The sequence below is a fragment of the Orcinus orca genome, chromosome 1, assembly GCF_937001465.1.
Source record: "Orcinus orca chromosome 1, mOrcOrc1.1, whole genome shotgun sequence".
Taxonomy (NCBI): Eukaryota; Metazoa; Chordata; class Mammalia; order Artiodactyla; family Delphinidae; genus Orcinus; species Orcinus orca.
In genome coordinates this window covers 132083298-132100916 of record NC_064559.1, presented here as the reverse complement: position 1 = coordinate 132100916, position 17619 = coordinate 132083298, and the positions used below count along the sequence as shown (strand labels likewise).

Genomic DNA, 17619 nt, shown 5'->3' with positions numbered 1-17619 from the left:
GGGTGCTCCTAGAAAATGTTAGAAACATTTTCTAATGACAGTTTTGGGAAATTATACAGTCTTTTAAAAGTCAAGAGAAGTTACCATGGCAACAACAGTATGGGTCAGGGTTGTAACCCTAACCTCCATAAAGACAAACACCACACTGGTTGGAAAATGCTGCTGCTGGACAAATTTTAGAAGGAGTCAAGGCAGCCTCTCCTCCAGACTGGGGAAGAGGCAATAACGAGAGAGGCTCTTTCAGTGTGTCAGCTCCCAGCCAGCAGAGAACATAACTGGCATTACCTCATGCTAAAATGGCAGAGTCCAGCCAGGCTCAGTCCTTCTGTGGGGCAGGGGGCATGCTTTCCCAGGGCAACGTTACTGTGATACATGGCAAAGTTGAAGCCACATGGCTAACCAGCGTATTGGTAGGAACGTTATAACTTCTTCGCTTCCTCTTGTGTCCTAATTTGTTTGCTATATCTCGATGTTTACTATTATCGCTCTGATTTCTGCTTTCACTTTTTTCTAAGATTCCAAGACTGGGTTTTTGGAGAGTTCTCATTTGAAAGTTAGCTGTAGCTTCAGATTGAACATCTTGCCCCAACGTGTTAGAAACCATCAATGACTGGCGTAGCCAGTTCTACCCGGCCTGCATTGCCTTCCGTGGAAACAGCAGCCGGAGGTCTAGCGGCCTGGCTAGCCCCACCCCACGGCCTGACTGCTCCTCTGTCCAGTCCGAGCCTGGCACCTTCATACTGCGCAGCAGGTTGCCATCATTTAACCTGCACGGAGTATCTTCAAGTGAAGTGGCAACTCGTTTTAAATCATGTGACTGTCCTATTCATTTAGGGCCTCCAATCCTATGTAAGAGCCAGGTTCAGTGGCCTTTCAAATTAATGAAATAATTTCCAGAACAACAGTCAAACGAATGGGGGAAGGGAGGAGGAGGGGAGAGAGGGAAAGAGGAAGGGAGAGAGGAGAGAAGAAAGGGAGAGGGAGAGGGAGGAGGAGAGAGAGAAAGAAAAAGGGAAAGACAGAGAAAGAGAGATGAATGCCTTTAGAGAAACGTGACCCTCGTTGTCGGTGTAACTTTCTCATAAATCTGCTGTAGGTCTGTGACAAAACGGCCAGTTCAAAGATAACCTTACCTGTCAGCCTGGGGTGATTTCCAAAACAACTTCCATTTAAACAAACACCAGGCAGTGTTTACACATGGAAGGTGTTTGTTTAGTAACTGAATTTCATCAGTATATAGTGTCTGTGTGTGAGGAGTTTACTGTGACGCTTGCTTACTAGCACACACTGCACACAAGATCTCTGAAATATAAATAGCCTTGAGTTTGTTTGAGGTTTTTTCCCCAGCATATACACAGGACTAGCACTGGAAAGTCATTCATGAATAACAGCAGAGGGGAAAATGTCCCGGATAAGAGAAGGAAGGTAACTAGTGTGCTAATGTTCATTTGGTATTCCTGCTCTCACGTGTATACTCTCCAAAAAACAAGGCTTGAAATTTTTTATCAGTCCTTTTAGTTGTGATGGGTAAAGGTAAGACACACACCCATTCCCCCTACCCCTGCACTGTTCCATTATATTTTTAATAACTGAGGGGAAGGGGAACAAAAAGAGAGAAGTTGTCAACTTACTAATATTGTGGAAACGGGAAAGACGACAGATAGATAGATAGGTAAGTAGGTAGGTAGTAGGGCTCTCCAAAATGTTTAATCCCTGAACTGCAAGATTCCTCAAAGTAAGCAAAAAAGATGACAGGGGCTTCCCTGGTGGCGCAGTGGTTGAGAGTCCGCCTGCCGATGCAGGGGACATGGGTTCGTGCCCCAGTCCAGGAAGAACCCACATGCCGCAGAGTGGCTGGGCCCGTGGGCCATGGCCACTAAGCCTGCGCGTCTGGAGCCTGTGCTCCGCAACGGGAGAGGCCGCAACAGTGAGAGGCCCACGTACCGCAAAAAAAAAAAAGATGTCAAATCAGATGGCAAAGTCCACACACTGAAGGTCCTGCGTTTCACGCATAGCAGGAAGAGTCCCTTAATGTGTTTGTTCTCCCTTGTCACACAGTTCAAGCAAGTTTGGTTACAAGTCATGGATTACTAGCAGAAGACAGGTGAGTTACTTTTTGTGGAGGCAGCTGAAAGCTTTATTTGGGGTGGCGGTGGGGGGAGGAAAATGATCAACTGTGAAAAACAGATGGGAGGTGACATTTAGTGTAGGATTAACAACCACATAGAGTGCAAGGGCTCCTGAGCTGAGTCCTGCATTTTATAATTACTGACACTTGACGTGATAATCTTCTAAGTCAGAAAGGAACAAAGAGACAATGCCACACAAAAAAACACCCTCACTACTGCCCCAAAGCCACAAGGAAGGGAACGAAAAGGAACTCTGAGCATCAGAAAGAGCTATCACGAGCCTATGCAGGAAACCCAAACCTTCGGTGAGAGATCTGCTGCCTCGTGGAACAGGTTGAGCCAAGTGAGACAGGGTGGCAGGTTTCATAGCTGGGAGCAAGGTCAGAGCTAAAGGTGAAAGGGAAGTGGACTGACGTGTGGGAAAACCTTGGACTGTAGAGTCACACACAGGCTCAGTGGTGGGCTGCGTGCCCCAGGGTCTGCCGTGAAACCTCCCTAGGCCTCCCTCCCTTTCCAGCCGACAGTGAGGATGGGCGGCGACGGCACAGGTGCCGGGCAGGCGGCTAGCCCACAGCTGGTACTTCACCACCACTGTGGTCACTGTTACTGTTATTTGGGGCCTACGGGAGCTGTTAAGAGGCAAGCAGAACCGTTAGCATTAGGCTGTGTTTTCTTCCTTCTCTTTCTCCCAACTGTGGTCTGTCCCGCCCTCAAACAGAACCAGGGAAGGAACAATTGTACGCCACAGTCCTCAGGGAAGGCACCAAGGGAAAGTAACTTGGAGTCACATGTGTGATTAACCGCATATCCCACGCGGCCCTGCCTGCCAAGAAGCCTGCCAAATTTCAAACCCAGTCGTACCCACCACAGAACGCATATGGCTAGCAAACTGCACTTCTCTTTTGTCCTCATTTTGCTTTTCTGCTTACATTCTTGGTATGTCTATTGTTGTAAGCCCATCCCAAATCCCTTTTTGGAATGAAGCAGAGAATAAGTAAATACATACAAGAATGGACGGTTCTGAGCTTTCTGAAGGGTGAGGATAAAGTTATTAAACCTGGCCCCTTTCCCATGACCATGGATCCTCCCAGATCCTCACTCCACCCCTACAGCCAGTCGCTGGCTTGGCACGCCCATTAACAGTCGCTTCTTCAATGTCAAAACAAATACATAAATTTAAACGTCCATAGCTGTTATACACATACGTACTGCTAACTAAGGGCTTTTCATAATAAGCGAGCAGTTAGATAGACGGGAAATAGAAAAGAAGCATCGCCCGGAAAAAGCAGGTCACAATAAAAATTAGAGGATCGGAAACAAAATTGTTGCCATTCCAGCAACTAATGAACGTATGTTACTATAAACAAGCCTCTGGTGGTGCTACAGCCCTTCTCAGGAATCAGGAAACACCCAGAGGGACTGAACTCAGGGGTAGGGGCAGGGGATGGAGCGGTAGTCAGAACAGAGTAGGGGCAGGAAGTGAGGAAGGGGCGGGACATTTTACCTTGAAGTTAAAGGGCACAGGCAGCTGGTTTTCATAGGGTGAAGCCGATGACATCTCCCCACTTACTCTAAAAGACAAAGTTGGTCTCTCAGGGCTGTTTACCCTCTTCTGCCCTCCTCTGTCGCCAAAGAGTCTTTTTCCAGTTTCCGGTTCACTTCCAGGACTGTTGTTTCCAAAACCAATGATTACACATGAGAGGTGTGGTCTCAGATGAAAAATACAACTACAGGTCTGTGCTGTCCTGATGAGAACCCAGCAGGGAAGCCAATGGCAAAACCATGCTTTGCCACAGGGGGCTTTGTATACATTATTGTATCAAGTATGTTTCTGATACAAATTCTCTGCTGGCCTATAAAATTGTTTGTCTAATTAAGTATAACTGTTTCCCCAAATCTTGTCAACCTGCTGAGGTTATGACTTCCAGGTGTAGGCTCTGTCACCTCCGCCGCACAGGAAAGGCAGCAGCCTCTCCTCAGCTGAGGAAGCTTCAGGCGCCCGGGAGGTAGGAATTTAGTAAAATGTTAGAGAAGGGATGATTTATAACAGATCTTAATGCTAATCCTGTACCAAAACAAGCCGGTCGGGGCGGGGAGTGGGGATAGGGTTGATTTAGTAATTCCCTCACATTTAAGGAGGACATCATGAAAAACAACGACTTCGGTCATAAGAGTCAAAGTAATTATGGCTTGGAGCCAGTAGGGCATTCTTTTCTAATGTATAAGCAACAACATTTATCATTTCATCTTGAAAAATATTTGCCCTTAATATTTCGTAGAGACATGCACAAAGGCTGCCTCTGGTCCTCCCACTATTACCTCCAGAACGGACTGGCTGTGATTTTTAGCACAGACCATATCTAATAGCATATCTATAAAAATCAAGTTATCCATTGAGAATATCAGAAAGAGTTGAATGGGTTTAGGTTGGAAGAGGAAGCAATCCTAGTTTTAAAAAAAAAAAAGTGGATATAGTTAAGGTAAATTTTATGGGTAATTAATATACCGACAGGTTGCATTCATTTTTTAACAGCTTTACTGAGATAAAATCCACATGCCATAAATTTCACCCATTAAAAGTACAACTCAACGGGTTTTGGTTAGTCACATGTATTGACATTTATCAATGGTATTTACTAGATTCATATTCAATTGTGGAACCATCATTACAATTTAATTTTAGAACATTTCTGTCCCCCCAAAAGAAACACTGTACTCATAAAGTCAGCCCCCACGTCTCTCTTTTGCTCTTCAGCCCTAAACAACCACCAGTTTACTTTCCATCTCTATAAATTTGTCTACTCCGGACAGCACGTGGATCCTGTGCCTGACTTCACTCAGCGTAACGTCTTCAAGGTTCATCCATGTTGCAGCACGTATCAGTATTTCATTCCTTTTTATTGCTGAATAACATTCCATTGTATGGATATATGTACCACATTTCATTTATCCATTCATCAGCTGATGGGCATTCAGGTTGTTCCCACTTTTTAGCTATTATGAATAATGCTGCTGTGAACAATCGTGGGCAAGTTTTTATGTGGACGTATGTTTTCCTTTCTCTTGCGTATACACTTAGGTGTGGAACTGCTGGGTCATACAGTTCGAATGATTTTAAAAAGCTGTTGGCATGGCTGCAGTCCTGTATCTCCAGAGTCACATGTGAAGAACATGAGAGATACTTAATTGTTCAGGTTTTTAAACAAGATTTAGAGACTATCCCCCGTAGGCCCACTTTCTTTACCTCTTCACTGAACGTACAACGTCCCTTGACGCCAGCTAATTTTCCGTATCTTCAGTAGAGCCATGTCTATTTTGATCTAACATAGTCAATATAAGTGTGGGAGAGCTCTGCTGTCATTCCTTGAGGTATTCTTCTTTTGCTTCAGTAGTCTTATGTGAATCTATTTTCAGAATCAACAACAGTACCGCACAATTTAGCACGCAGAATTTCTGCCGCTTCTGTAATCGCTCGGACTTGCTTTTCTTTCTTGCTTCTTCTGAGAGAGCATATATAATATGAGTAATTATTGCCGCTAAAGAATTGCTGGAGTCAGCAAGGCTTCATAGGAACTGCACTTCCTCCTCCCTTCCTTTCCCTCCCACCCAAATTCTCCCCCATAAGTTAAGAATTAAAGACGCATTACTGGGATAAAGAAATCCAACCTGAAATATGTGTTGCAGCAACAATGGCAAGCAACCAAGAGTATTAATGATAATTTCCAATGTAGCTGGAAAGGTTAGATGATTTGTCTTTGAAATGAGCCAACTCTGCACACTTTCACAAGATTAAAATCAGTTTGCTTTTCCTTCTGCACACCTCACCTCTCCTATTCCTACCCACCCCCCCACCCCCAAAAAGAAGAGTGGTTGAGGCACATAAACAAATAGTTCCGGAAATTAACTTTCCTGACCAGAAGAAAGCTCGAAGATAAATTCTGCTCTATATTAGTTTTTCTACACTTCACTGTGATCATGGTTTATTGTGGTTTCTCTCTTTCTGAAGAGCTAATAACTGAGTGATAACATTTCTGACACAGAAGCTTAGAAACAGAAAGAATGACAACTGTGTGTTATCTTAAAAGAAGCAGGGGGACCATTATCCACAACCCAGGTCATTTCTGAGCCACAAGAAAGAGGAGACCATTTCTCTCTTATGGTAATGACCTTGGGCAAGTGAGTTACCATTGTGCCTGTCACCTGTAAATTGAGGGTAGTAATAGGACTTCATGGAATAAGTGTACGAGTGCTTCAAACAGGGCTGAGGATAGAGGAAATACTGAGTCACTATGAGCTTGGGTCATCATCACCACCACCAAGACCACCACAGTCTTCAAGAAGCTGCCTGGATAACATAAGGAGCTACCCACCCCCAGTGCTTTCATGCACATACAAGGTACTGCCATCCTTATTCCAGAGTGTTTCTGTTTCCTCTGACTCATCCTGCAGGAGCAATAGGTCCACAAGACAAAACAAAGAAAGATGAAAGACAGGGCACAGGAGAAGTTGAGGAAGACATTTTACAATAACAGAGAAATGGCACCTTATTTTGTTTTTTCACAACCATGTTTTAAAAATGAAATTCTTAAGAACATTCTTTCCACTATGAGGCAGGGAGGGGGACCAGGAAAGTTGAAAAGCTGAAAAATCTCTCTAGAGCGAAGTCTTAGAGTTGCCCAGTCCAGAGAGCAATCCTTCTGGATTAAATGAAATCCTTCTCTGTCTCTTGAGTGTACTTTGTGTCCTCCTCCCCACTTACGTTCATACATGAGCATCCTCGTTAAACCCAGAAAGGAAGAAAAGCACTCTTCATCCAGGAAAATGTCTTTACAAATTCCTAGGGGCAGTGGGTAGAAAGCTGGCACCTGCGCCTACCTCTCTCTGTGGCTGGCTGGGCCCCTGGTCGGCAGTGCGGAGGTTCAGGACGTGCACCTCCTGGGGCAGCCCCACTGTCCCCCTGCTGGCACATCCCGACAAGACAGTGAAGCTCTCCATCAAGGCCTGGACCGGATGGGAGGCATTGACAGGCGACAGTTCACACTGGGTGCTGGGCTCTGGACCTGCAGAGGGAATCACAAACATGAACCCCTCAGAATCCGCAATTAATTGTGCCATGATTAAATTAATTGTTCTGAATATACAAGTCACTGCCAACCCACCAGAGGTGCCTTTCCAGGTAAGTTGTTTCCAGAACTAAATGGCAAAAAAGCTAGTCTATTCTTGTAAAATCCCAATCTCTTAAACTCCTTTTGGATACTTTTGATGTGTATTTGATTAAATTCCCTTTTAGACACACAAGCCACGAATGTATTCCTCTGGATAGAGGAAAGTTCCCATTTGACATGTGTTCAATTCTTCCTTCCCCTCTTAGAAGAAAACCAGAGATAAATAGAATAAGTTGTGGAAAGCCCCAATGATATTATGCATAAATATTAGACACCTAAAATTGCACCCAAAAAGGTGTAAGATGCAGATTCTACCTTTCTAAGTGCTTCCCCTTCTTAGGGAAAGCAAAACAATCTTAAGAACATACAAAAGCAAGATGCAATGAGCAGAGGCAACTGGGGCCAGAGCTGTACAGCAAAGTTTGAGAGAGGTCAGAAAGATCCTCCCAAGAGAGGTAGGATACGAGCAGAGCCTCAGACAGAAAAAGTAGAACCCTGGGCATGCCTGGCTCCTGCTTCCTCATTCTCCCTTCCTCTAAGCAATCAGAACTTAAATCTGAAATCCATCCTTTCCTCCCCGTCTCTACTTCCTGCAGCACTCACTGTCTCCGTCCCTAGACAACTGCAGATCTTCCTGAAAGGAGCCTCTGGTCTCAAGCTCTCCGAGCTTCCTTCCATACAGACGAGGTTCACCTAACCCAGGGTGGTCCTCAACTGAATGGTTATTCCAGATGCAAAGACCTGCCCCGCCCAGCCCTGCAGTTATGTCCTGTCCCTTGAGAACTGCTGGTCTGTGCTCCTTCACCTGGCACATGAAGGCCTTTCTTGATCTAGCCCCTTCCTAGCTCTCCAGCCTAAGCCCTCCGCCTCCAGGAACCCCACGTGGCTTAAATGTCTCGAAACATACCATGATGTTTCTCACTCTATGTCTTTATTCAAGCTTGTTTCCTTTCCCCAAATTCCTCGTCCGCTCTACTTCCACCCCCAAAACAAACATTCCAAGCTGAGGAAGGGGCACTTCCTCTGTGCTCCCATAATTCCTCTGCCTGTCTCGGCTGTTTCATTTTCTACACTGTGAACACCAGTGTATATGTCCGTCTTTGCCAGTCCAGTGGGACCTCCCTGACAGCTGTGGGTTACTCTCTTTGTATCCTCAGCACCCATCACAGTGCCTCACGTGTAGGAAATGCCCAAAACATATTTATTAAACGAATCATTGAGCTTAAAGAAAACACTGCCCCCTCTCTGATCAGTGATTAGGGCCCCATTCTGGGGACTTGGATTTGGCTATATGCAGCTAATAACGGGAAACAGATTGCTACAGTGGTGTGACATACATTAGCTGAACTGATAGGGAAGGACATCCAGAAATCAAAGGGACTCAGCGATACTTAAACCTCACATACCTCTGTAAGCTTGGTGTTGTCCTCAATTAGCTGAGGAGACTGGGACTTGGAACATACAGCATCCTAAACCCCGACCTTCCAAATGGAACCCGATAAAAGACCTGAATGCACTCCAAGTAGTTCTTCCTGACTTCTACATAATAAAAATACTCTCCAGGATTAGCCCCAGTCTAAAATGCAAATACAGTTCAAACCAGACAATCCTGTATCCCCACTTGCTGTGCTATACGCAGATACCCCACCTGGTGTGCAAGTCTATTTCAGAACTCACGGAAATTATCTAGGTTGATAACAGTTATCAACTGTTATCTGAAATGAAGTATGTACCTTCTCAAATAATCACTGCCACCCTCCGTATTGCTCTCCTGCGCCCGGCTGCTTTCTGAGAAACAGAGGTGGTAAAGGAAGATGTCACGGCAGCAAAGTCAGGAGGTACTGGACGCAGGATTCCCTGAATTCCCCAAGCACGGCAAGCAGGATGAGCAGGTGCCCCCACCCACTCCTCCTGCCCGCACCAGTCACAGTGAGATATCTCACAGCCCAGAGCTCCAGAAGAAGTCTCCTACTCCTACACTGGGCGCTGGGCTCTAGACCTGCAGAGGGAATTGACCCTGGCGACTTGCTGTGGCTATTGCTACCAACACTGAGAAACCCTTCTGAATTGGTTTCACAGCCTCCTGCCATGAATTTCCCATTATCACAAATTAAGCACAAATAAAAATACTTTTCAGTTCCATTTTTGTATGTACAAAGCTCTGACTGGACTATAGTTCCACCTAAAACACGTCTGCAAAAGGCTTCCAATCTGCTTGACTTGCCCTCCTCCTTACATACCACCATCACCCATTAGGGTCTTAAGTCACCACACTGCTCATCTCCACACTGGGCGAGAGCAAAACTCACTGGCAACAAACCAGAGGATAAGGTCTTACCCAAAGGTGGAGGGAATCAGAGAGGGGATGCCCCCAGCACTGAAAATGGGCACTCTTTGCCTTAAGAGTGTCTGTTCTCTGTCCTACCAGAGTCTAAGACGGGGCAGACCCCCACTTTATGGGCTGCAGCTCCAGCCATGTGTTATACAAGTCAGTCCAAGGTCGAAAAAAAAAGAGAAAGCAATGTACAAGGCTCACTCTGATCAAGTGACGGAAGAGCTGCACTTTACAGAGACCCACTGGGGTCAATGTTTAAATGTGCTCGGTATAGAGTATCCCTGACCATCAGACACACTAGAGTAGTGCTGGCTGTTGAGGTGCCTTGATGAATTTTTTTGTCCTCCAAGTTTAAAAAAGAAAAAAGTTCAACATATGATTAATACATCCTGAAGCCAAAAAGCCCCAGAAAGGAAGGAAAGAAGGAAGGAACCGAGGGAGGGAGGGAGGAAGGAAGGGGGGGGGGAGAGAGAGAGAGAGAAAGAAAGAAAGGAGGAAAGAAAGAAAGAAAGGAAAGAAAGAAAGAAAGAGAGAAAGAAAGAAAAAAAGAAAGAAAATGGAAAGAAGGGAGGAAGGGAGGGAGGGGAAGGGAAGGAAAGGAAGGAAAGGAAAAGGAAAAAAAACAGGAACTATCTACCCCATCCTCCAAGGGTATATAAGACATGGTGCCTTCAACAGTTCAACACACAATGTCAGTCTGGTCTAGTAAGTAAGTAAAGAAAGTAAGCAAGTAAGTAATAAGTAAGTAAGTAAATAAATAGCTCCCATTAAGTGCTCACTAGAGGCTGGGCAGTGCTACGTGCTATACATCCTTTCAATACCACCATAAGGAGGTCGTATTATCCTCATTGTAAAGAACAGGAAAGTGAGTTCAATGAACGTAAGTAACCCTTCTAAGCTTGCCCCAGTCGCTCAAGGCCTCAGACTCAGACCTGCCTCCAGGGCTAGTATCTCTGTAAAGTGAAAGTTTTGATTAAAAAATGTTGGGCCCAGAACAAAATAATGCCATTTGCAGCAACATGGATGGACCTAGATATTGTCATACTGAGTGAAGTAAGTCAGACAGGGAAAGACAAATATCATATCACTTATATATGGAATCTAAAAAAAAAAAAGGCACAAATGAACTTATTTACAAAACAGAAATAAAGTCACAGATGTAGAAAATAAAATTATGGTTACCAGGGAGAAGGGGGGGATAAATTGGGAAATTGGGATTGACATATACATACTACGATATATAAAATAGATAACTAATAAGGACCTACTATAAAGCACAGAGAACTCTACTCAATATTCTGTAATGACGTATATGGGAAAATAATCTAAAGAAGAGTGGATATATGTATATGAATAAACGATTCGCTTTGCTGTACAGCAGAAACTAACACAACACTGTAAAGCAACTATACTCCAAAAAAAAAAAAAAAATGTTAGGCCCAGATGGGCTCACTGGTGAATTCTACTGAACATTTCAGGAAGAAATTATACCAATTCTCTACAATCTCTTTCAGAAGATAACAGCGGAACAAATACTTCCTAACTCATTCTAACTCATTACCCTAATACCAGAGCTAGACATTGCAAGAAAACTACAGACCAATATCTCTTGCGAACATAGGTGCAAAAATTCTCAACAAAATATTAGCAAATCGAATCCAACAATGTATACAAGGAATTATACGCCACAATCAACTGGGGTTTATCCTAGGTATGCAACATTTGAAAATCAATTAATATAATCTATCTCGCTAAATGGCTAAAGAAGAAAAATCACATGATCGTATCAATAGAAGCAGAAAAAGCGTTTTACAAAATCTAACAGTCATTCATGATTAAAAAAACTCAGCAAATTAGAAACAGATGGGAACTTCTATTCTAAAGAACGTGTACAAAAAATCTCACAGCTAATGTACTTAATGGTGAGAAACTAAAAGCTTTCTCACTAAGATCAAGATCACTAAGATCAACAAGACAAGGACATCCCCTCTCTTAACTCCTTTTCAACATTGTACTGGAAGTTCTAGCTAATGCTTGCAGCTAGGTATGGCCATGTGATGAAATTCTGGCTAATAATATGTAACCAGAGGTGATACATGCAATTTCTAAGAAGTTTCTTAAGAAAGGAAGGAGTTGTGTTCTTCTGCCCTTTCCTCCTTCCTGCTGGTTGGAATACAGATGTGATGAACAGAGCTAAAGCAGCCATTTTAGGCCATAAGATGGAAGCAACATGCTGAGTCAGGTAAAGCAATAAGACAGAAGTTGCCTGGGTCATGATGAACATGGAGCTGTTGAATTAGCTCTGAACTGTTTTTTGTTTTTCTTTTTTTTAATATGAAACACACGGAACTTTTCTCTTATTCAAGCCAATATTGTTTTGAGTTTTCTGACACTTACAGCTTGACCTGCCTTCATTAATATACAGGCTTTATTTTACTTCAACCTTCTTCCCACCAGGACCTGCACATACAAGGTTTCTTTCAGCAACACTTTCCCTACCATTCCTATCCCTTTCCTCTGCCTTGGTGTGATGAACTCCTACTCAGATCTCTCAAGGAAGCTTCTCTTACCTCTTTTACAACATTAGATATACATTTTTCATACTCTCTATTTCTCTTCACTGCACTTCATGTGGTTATACTTATATAATTATTTGTGCAATTATTTGTTTAACGTCTGCATACACCCAAAGACTACAAATACCGCAAAAGAAAGGAACCCAATCATTCTGTTTTTTGCTGTATCCCTCAGCCCAGCATAATGTCTGGCACACAGTGTGCACTCAAATATTAATGACGGAAGGGAGTAAGAGAGGAAAAGGGAAAGAACAATGAGGCGATCCATGTGCAAAGGATTTCATACCAATAGGAGACTCTATCTTAGAGTTCTTCCTTCGACTCTTTACCTAGTAGCCAAAGCTTCAATCTTATGGTAAAGCGAAAAAAATCGATCATGAGCTGAAGCAGGTGACGTTTTTGGTTGCTAAGAATCAAGTCTTCATCAGGGCTTCCCCACCCTCAAATGTCACAGAAGGCAGGAAATGCAAACCTGTTTTTGTCCTCTCATGCCAAACACGGTCTGGCAATATCCTTCTCTCCAGGTGGCATAACAATCCTCCCTCTCCCATAGCACAGCACACCCCCGGCCTCATCCTGCCACCCCCTGGGTCAGCCCCCAGGCCCTCCTGCCCCTCTCCTGCAGCCACGGCCTTCCTCCAGAAACTGGTCTCCCATCCTTCCCTACCGGCCTCACGGTGGTGTCTACAACGGGCTGCCCACACAATGTCAGATCCAACTCCAGTTAGAAGAGCTTCCACCTGGGAAGAGTTGATCCCCTCCCCAGGCTCTACCACACAAGCCTGAAGTAGGCAGGTGGCCGTGATTCTCACATGACCACCACAGGGCCCAAGTACAGTACCTCACAGTCACAAAGGCTCCGAAACCAGGAAAACATGCTCCGAAACCCTACCTGACTCATGTCCTCCTCACTTTTGGGACCTGTGAGCTCTGCTAGTGTAGGCTCTCACTGACAGCCTCAGAGGGCTGGGAGCTTCTCTTGTGGCCACTGCTAGAAACCCACAGCCCTTCCTCCCCTGAGCAATCTCTCCCCCACACTCCAGAGGCAAGTGAGCACATGCTCTGGCGATGATGCTGAGTGGCACAGCAAAAGCTACTTTACCACAGTAAGAATCAACAGGGCACAGATGATGGCGGAAAGAAATGCTGGCTGAGGGACTTCCCTGGTGGTGCAGTGGTTAAGAATCCGCCTGCCAATACATGGGACATGGGTGTGAGCCCTGGTCCGGGAAGATCCCACATGCCGCGGAGCAACTAAGCCCGTGCGTCACAACTACTGAGCCTGCGCTCTAGAGCCCGTGCTCTGCAACAAGAGAAGCCACTGCAGTGAGAAGCCCGCGCATCGCAATGAAGAGTAGCCCCCGCTTGCCACAATAGAAAAGCCCACAGGCAGCAATGAAGACCCAATGCAGCCAAAAAAAAAAAAAAAAAAAAGAAATGCTGGCTGAAAGCAACAATATTCATAAGCAACACTCCTGTTAACCTTGCAGTGTACTTTAAAATTAAAAAGCATTTTATAGAAATTCTGTAAAGTGGGTAGAACAGATATTATTCCCACTATAAGTAAATTGCTGTGAGCCACAGAGCTGGGTGAATATTTCAGTAAAGTGCTTCCTGACAGTAACACACCCCCAGAGATGTTCCTCACTGTTGCCTCCCAATCTGGATATTTCTGTTTATTCCAGACATCTAGTACATGGCCTGTCCAGAATTCTTCGGGGGTAATTCCCAAAAGAATCCAACTTAAGTCAGACTCTGTTTTTCCTGCTCAGTACACCCTCCTTGGCCACCAGGACAGACACACAGCCCCTATTCATCTATAAGATGCTACTTCTATTGAGTAAAAACGTTTACTGCCCTGAAGGCAGCACAAATTCAAGTAAACCCTGTGGTGAGAAACTCACCAGGTGGCCCTGACCGAGTGGCCTCCTTCACCAAGCAGGGCCCTCTGTTCAGCAGCTGGGCCACCTGGAGGAACACTGTGAAGCATATGGTGGGACCCCTGTGATAAGCGAGGGTTTAATTCTTCATGAAAACAGTTATCGTGCACCTTCTCTGAGCCACATGCCGTGTACATACTGTTTCTAATCCTCATAACACCACTGTAAAGATTGTGCTAAAACTCCCACTTTACAGTGGTGGAAACTGGGCCTCAGAGAGGTTAAGCAACTTACCAAAGGTCACATACCATCAGTAAGTGGCAGGGTGGGATTCGAACCTGGGGTCTCTCAGACTCCAGATCCAAGTTCTTCCCATGACAAAGCACTGCCTGCTTCTACCCTGCATTCTCCACTCATTCACCTCAGGACTTGATGAACAGGCCAATGCCTTAGCCAAACACAGACATTAATTCATGTCTAATAAAATAAAATATAATAAAATAAACTGCTTGGTTCACACTTGCACCCTTTTGGTTGACTTAAAAGACTTCATAAATTTAATGAGAAAGCACAAGCTCATTTCTCATTTTACCAACTGTCTTCCTCTTTCTCACTAATGCCTGCTTATCTGCACACATGGGAAATGTTCCTAAGGCCTGGCTATAACACGAATGTCTAACTTCCCAGTTCCACTTAAAGAAAAAAATGTAAACGGACTCACCCTTTCATTATATCCTTTAGCTGCAACATAGCATTCCAGTCTCAGTTACAGAACCCCACATCCCCACTGGCTGTAGGCCAGCCCTCAGACTTGACAAAATGCAGACAAAGCATTTGGGAACAGATGCATTTGCTGCACACACATTAAATTTAATCTGTCCCCAAAGAAATTAATATCACACCTCATGCAACACAGAGAAAAATATTGGGGGTTGGGGAGGGGGAGAGTTATTGTTTAGGGGAAGGTATAGTAAGTAATTTTCACATTTAATAAATGGGATCCTTAAGCATTCTAAACACCAATGCATACCAAGTTGACACAAACATCTGGTACCTATTCCACATAATTTCCAGCACACTGATTCCCCATATCACCCAGAGTACTAATGAGGAGCGTGTGTTCAGCTGTAATAAAAGTGGTAAAGATGCAGAGGGAATCAAGGGGTAACATTATAGCCTGGGACCAAGACACTTCAGTGGGGAGATTTTATTCCAACAACACCATTGGTTAATAAGGGTTTCTGTTATTGTCCCACAGGGACTTCTGCAATGCTGTCAGCTGCGAAGAGGGACAAACTTCCACAGACTGTGGGCCTGGCACCGCAGGATCTACTCTGCCCCTGAGCTGAAAATCCCTTCTACCTCCACAGGATGCAAGAATCTGTAAGAAAGGACACCCAGGGTGATTTCTCAGCCAATAGCACAGCCTGGCTCTAACTGAGCTTTATGAGAGGGAATGTGACAGGCATCAGGATATGATGCGAAAACAAAGTTCCAGGAAAAAGCACCTGGAAGGCCCCAAGCTCATGCAGTGTACACAACATATGTTCGTGTTTATACCATCTTACATTACAACTCACTGGAGCTATGGCTCCTTGGGGATGGAGCTGTGGAATGCACCACCATTAAAATCCAAAGGGGGACCTTCTACCACAGCTCCCACCTGGGTTTTTCAACAATAAAACCTGGCTTACGGCTAAAGCTTATCCTTGATAAGAAAAAGATAGGCAGAAGAGTGTATATACAACGTTCTAAAACCTGTACTGTGGATTTCTCAGGAAAAAACAGCCAGATTTTTTTTTTTAAACAGAACAATTCCTTAAGCATATCTTATCATAGTTTCATTCATTCTCCAAGTGAATATCTAAATCCAAACCTTTCTCTTGACAAACCAACCCTCTTCCAAGAAGTCAACCGCCAACTTCTTGGGCCAAAAGCCAGTGCATAGCTGCATATTGTTGTGTTGAAATCATGGTGCAACCATGTTGAAGAACTTCCTGTGTTCAAGTTGTGTCTTTAAATGTTCAAAGGGAAACAGTGGGCAGAGCTTCTTTAAGAATCTAAATTCTCCAAGTGTTGGGAAGTGCCAAGCTATAAAGGCACTCTACTCTTCCATCTAAGCAAGATACCACTATACAACGGAAAAGTATCAGAGGGGATTTACGCAACTCTGTGAGGATGTGGGGTTGTTTTTTGTTTTTGTTTTTGTTTTTGCGGTAAGCGGGCCTCTCACTGCTGTGGCCTCTCCCGTTGCGGAGCACAGGCTCTGGACGCGCAGGCTCAGCGGCCATGGCTCACGGGCACAGCCGCTCCGCGGCATGTGGGATCTTCCCGGACCGGGGCACGTACCCGTGTCCCCTGCATTGGCAGGCGGACGCTCAACCACTGCACCACCAGGGAAGCGCTGTGGGGTTGTTTTGTTTCATATTTTTTTATAACCTGAAGAGAAAAGGTAGCAGAAGGAGCACGCCCCAGAAGTCACCACTGGGCATTGCAAGAGAAGAGTCCTTGTATTAGAGACATACTGGTACAGGAGGAGCACTGGACCAGGAGATCCAAGAACTGCATTCTAAATCCAGGTCTGCCAACTATTAGTTGTTTGACCTTGTCTTTAAGATTCCCATAATCTCTCTTTCTCTTACTTTATGACAGGCTCGACTCATAGACCAAATGAAACCCTATACATGCAAATACTTTACAAATTTCATTTACTATTAGAAACATAAAGCCCCCTGGGGGGGGAGAAATAAATGAATGAAAATATTTTCTCCAATTGAAAAAATGTTTTCTTTATGAGCCTTTAGAATGATTAATAAAATATCTAAGATAAAATGTTATCATACTACTCCCTAGCCATTACTCCCCAAAAATTATTTCTAAGAATTGCCCTGGGAAGGATTAAAATAAAACTATGTTCAGTATTAGGGTAAAAATTCCTATTCTCTGACCACAATCTGGAAGTACAACTCCCAAAGGTGAGAACAGGCCATGTTTCTGCCTCCAGGGAATTCCCACAATCCAGAAAGACAGTAATCTGGCACCATCTTGGTCAACTTTCTCATCATTTACTTTCCATCAATAAGATGGTGCACTTGTTCCTGTTTTTTTGACAAGTCTAAAGGAAGCTGGGAATGAAGGGAAAACCAGCTACAGAATTCATTTATGAGGAGATTAGAACTTATGGAATGTTATTGCCTAAATGGTTCAGCACAGGGACCAAGAACAAATCTGAAGATTTGGAGGATGGAAGAAAATGAAATCTGTTTTCTCCTACTGTGTTTTTGAGATACACAAAATAGGTTTTTTTAAGTATACTTCTTTATTAAAAGGAAAATAATTGATCTGGAGTCAAAATATTAAATTCAGTTTAGGTACATAACCAATAAAAATTATAATTTAATTCCTACTAATGCAACATTTTATGGTAAAGTGAAACTTGCAGGGCTGGAAAGCCACTCCTCATTAACCCTGAGGGATAACGTCACCAAATTTGTCTCTCAGACCTCGACTTGTACTTAAGATAGTCGCTAAACT

At 44.1% G+C, this 17619-nt stretch overlaps 1 protein-coding gene across 14 annotated transcripts in view; it reads right to left on the bottom strand.

The window, feature by feature from the left end:
• The window catches only part of TGFBR3 (transforming growth factor beta receptor 3), a 205649-nt gene that overhangs the window by 108940 nt on the left and 79090 nt on the right, over positions 1 to 17619 (bottom strand). For 13 of the 14 annotated variants that reach the window (XR_007478987.1, XR_007478989.1, XR_007478988.1 and 10 more), the window contains one exon: positions 7005 to 7189. Coding sequence is in view for 11 of the 14 variants with exons in the window: in XM_049714200.1 (XP_049570157.1) it covers positions 7005 to 7189 (185 nt within the window). In the remaining 3 variants the exon portion in view is untranslated. Of the gene's footprint in view, positions 1 to 7004; positions 7190 to 13046; positions 13231 to 17619 lie in introns of those variants that run through there. The other variant, XM_049714227.1, reaches the window with a different exon arrangement.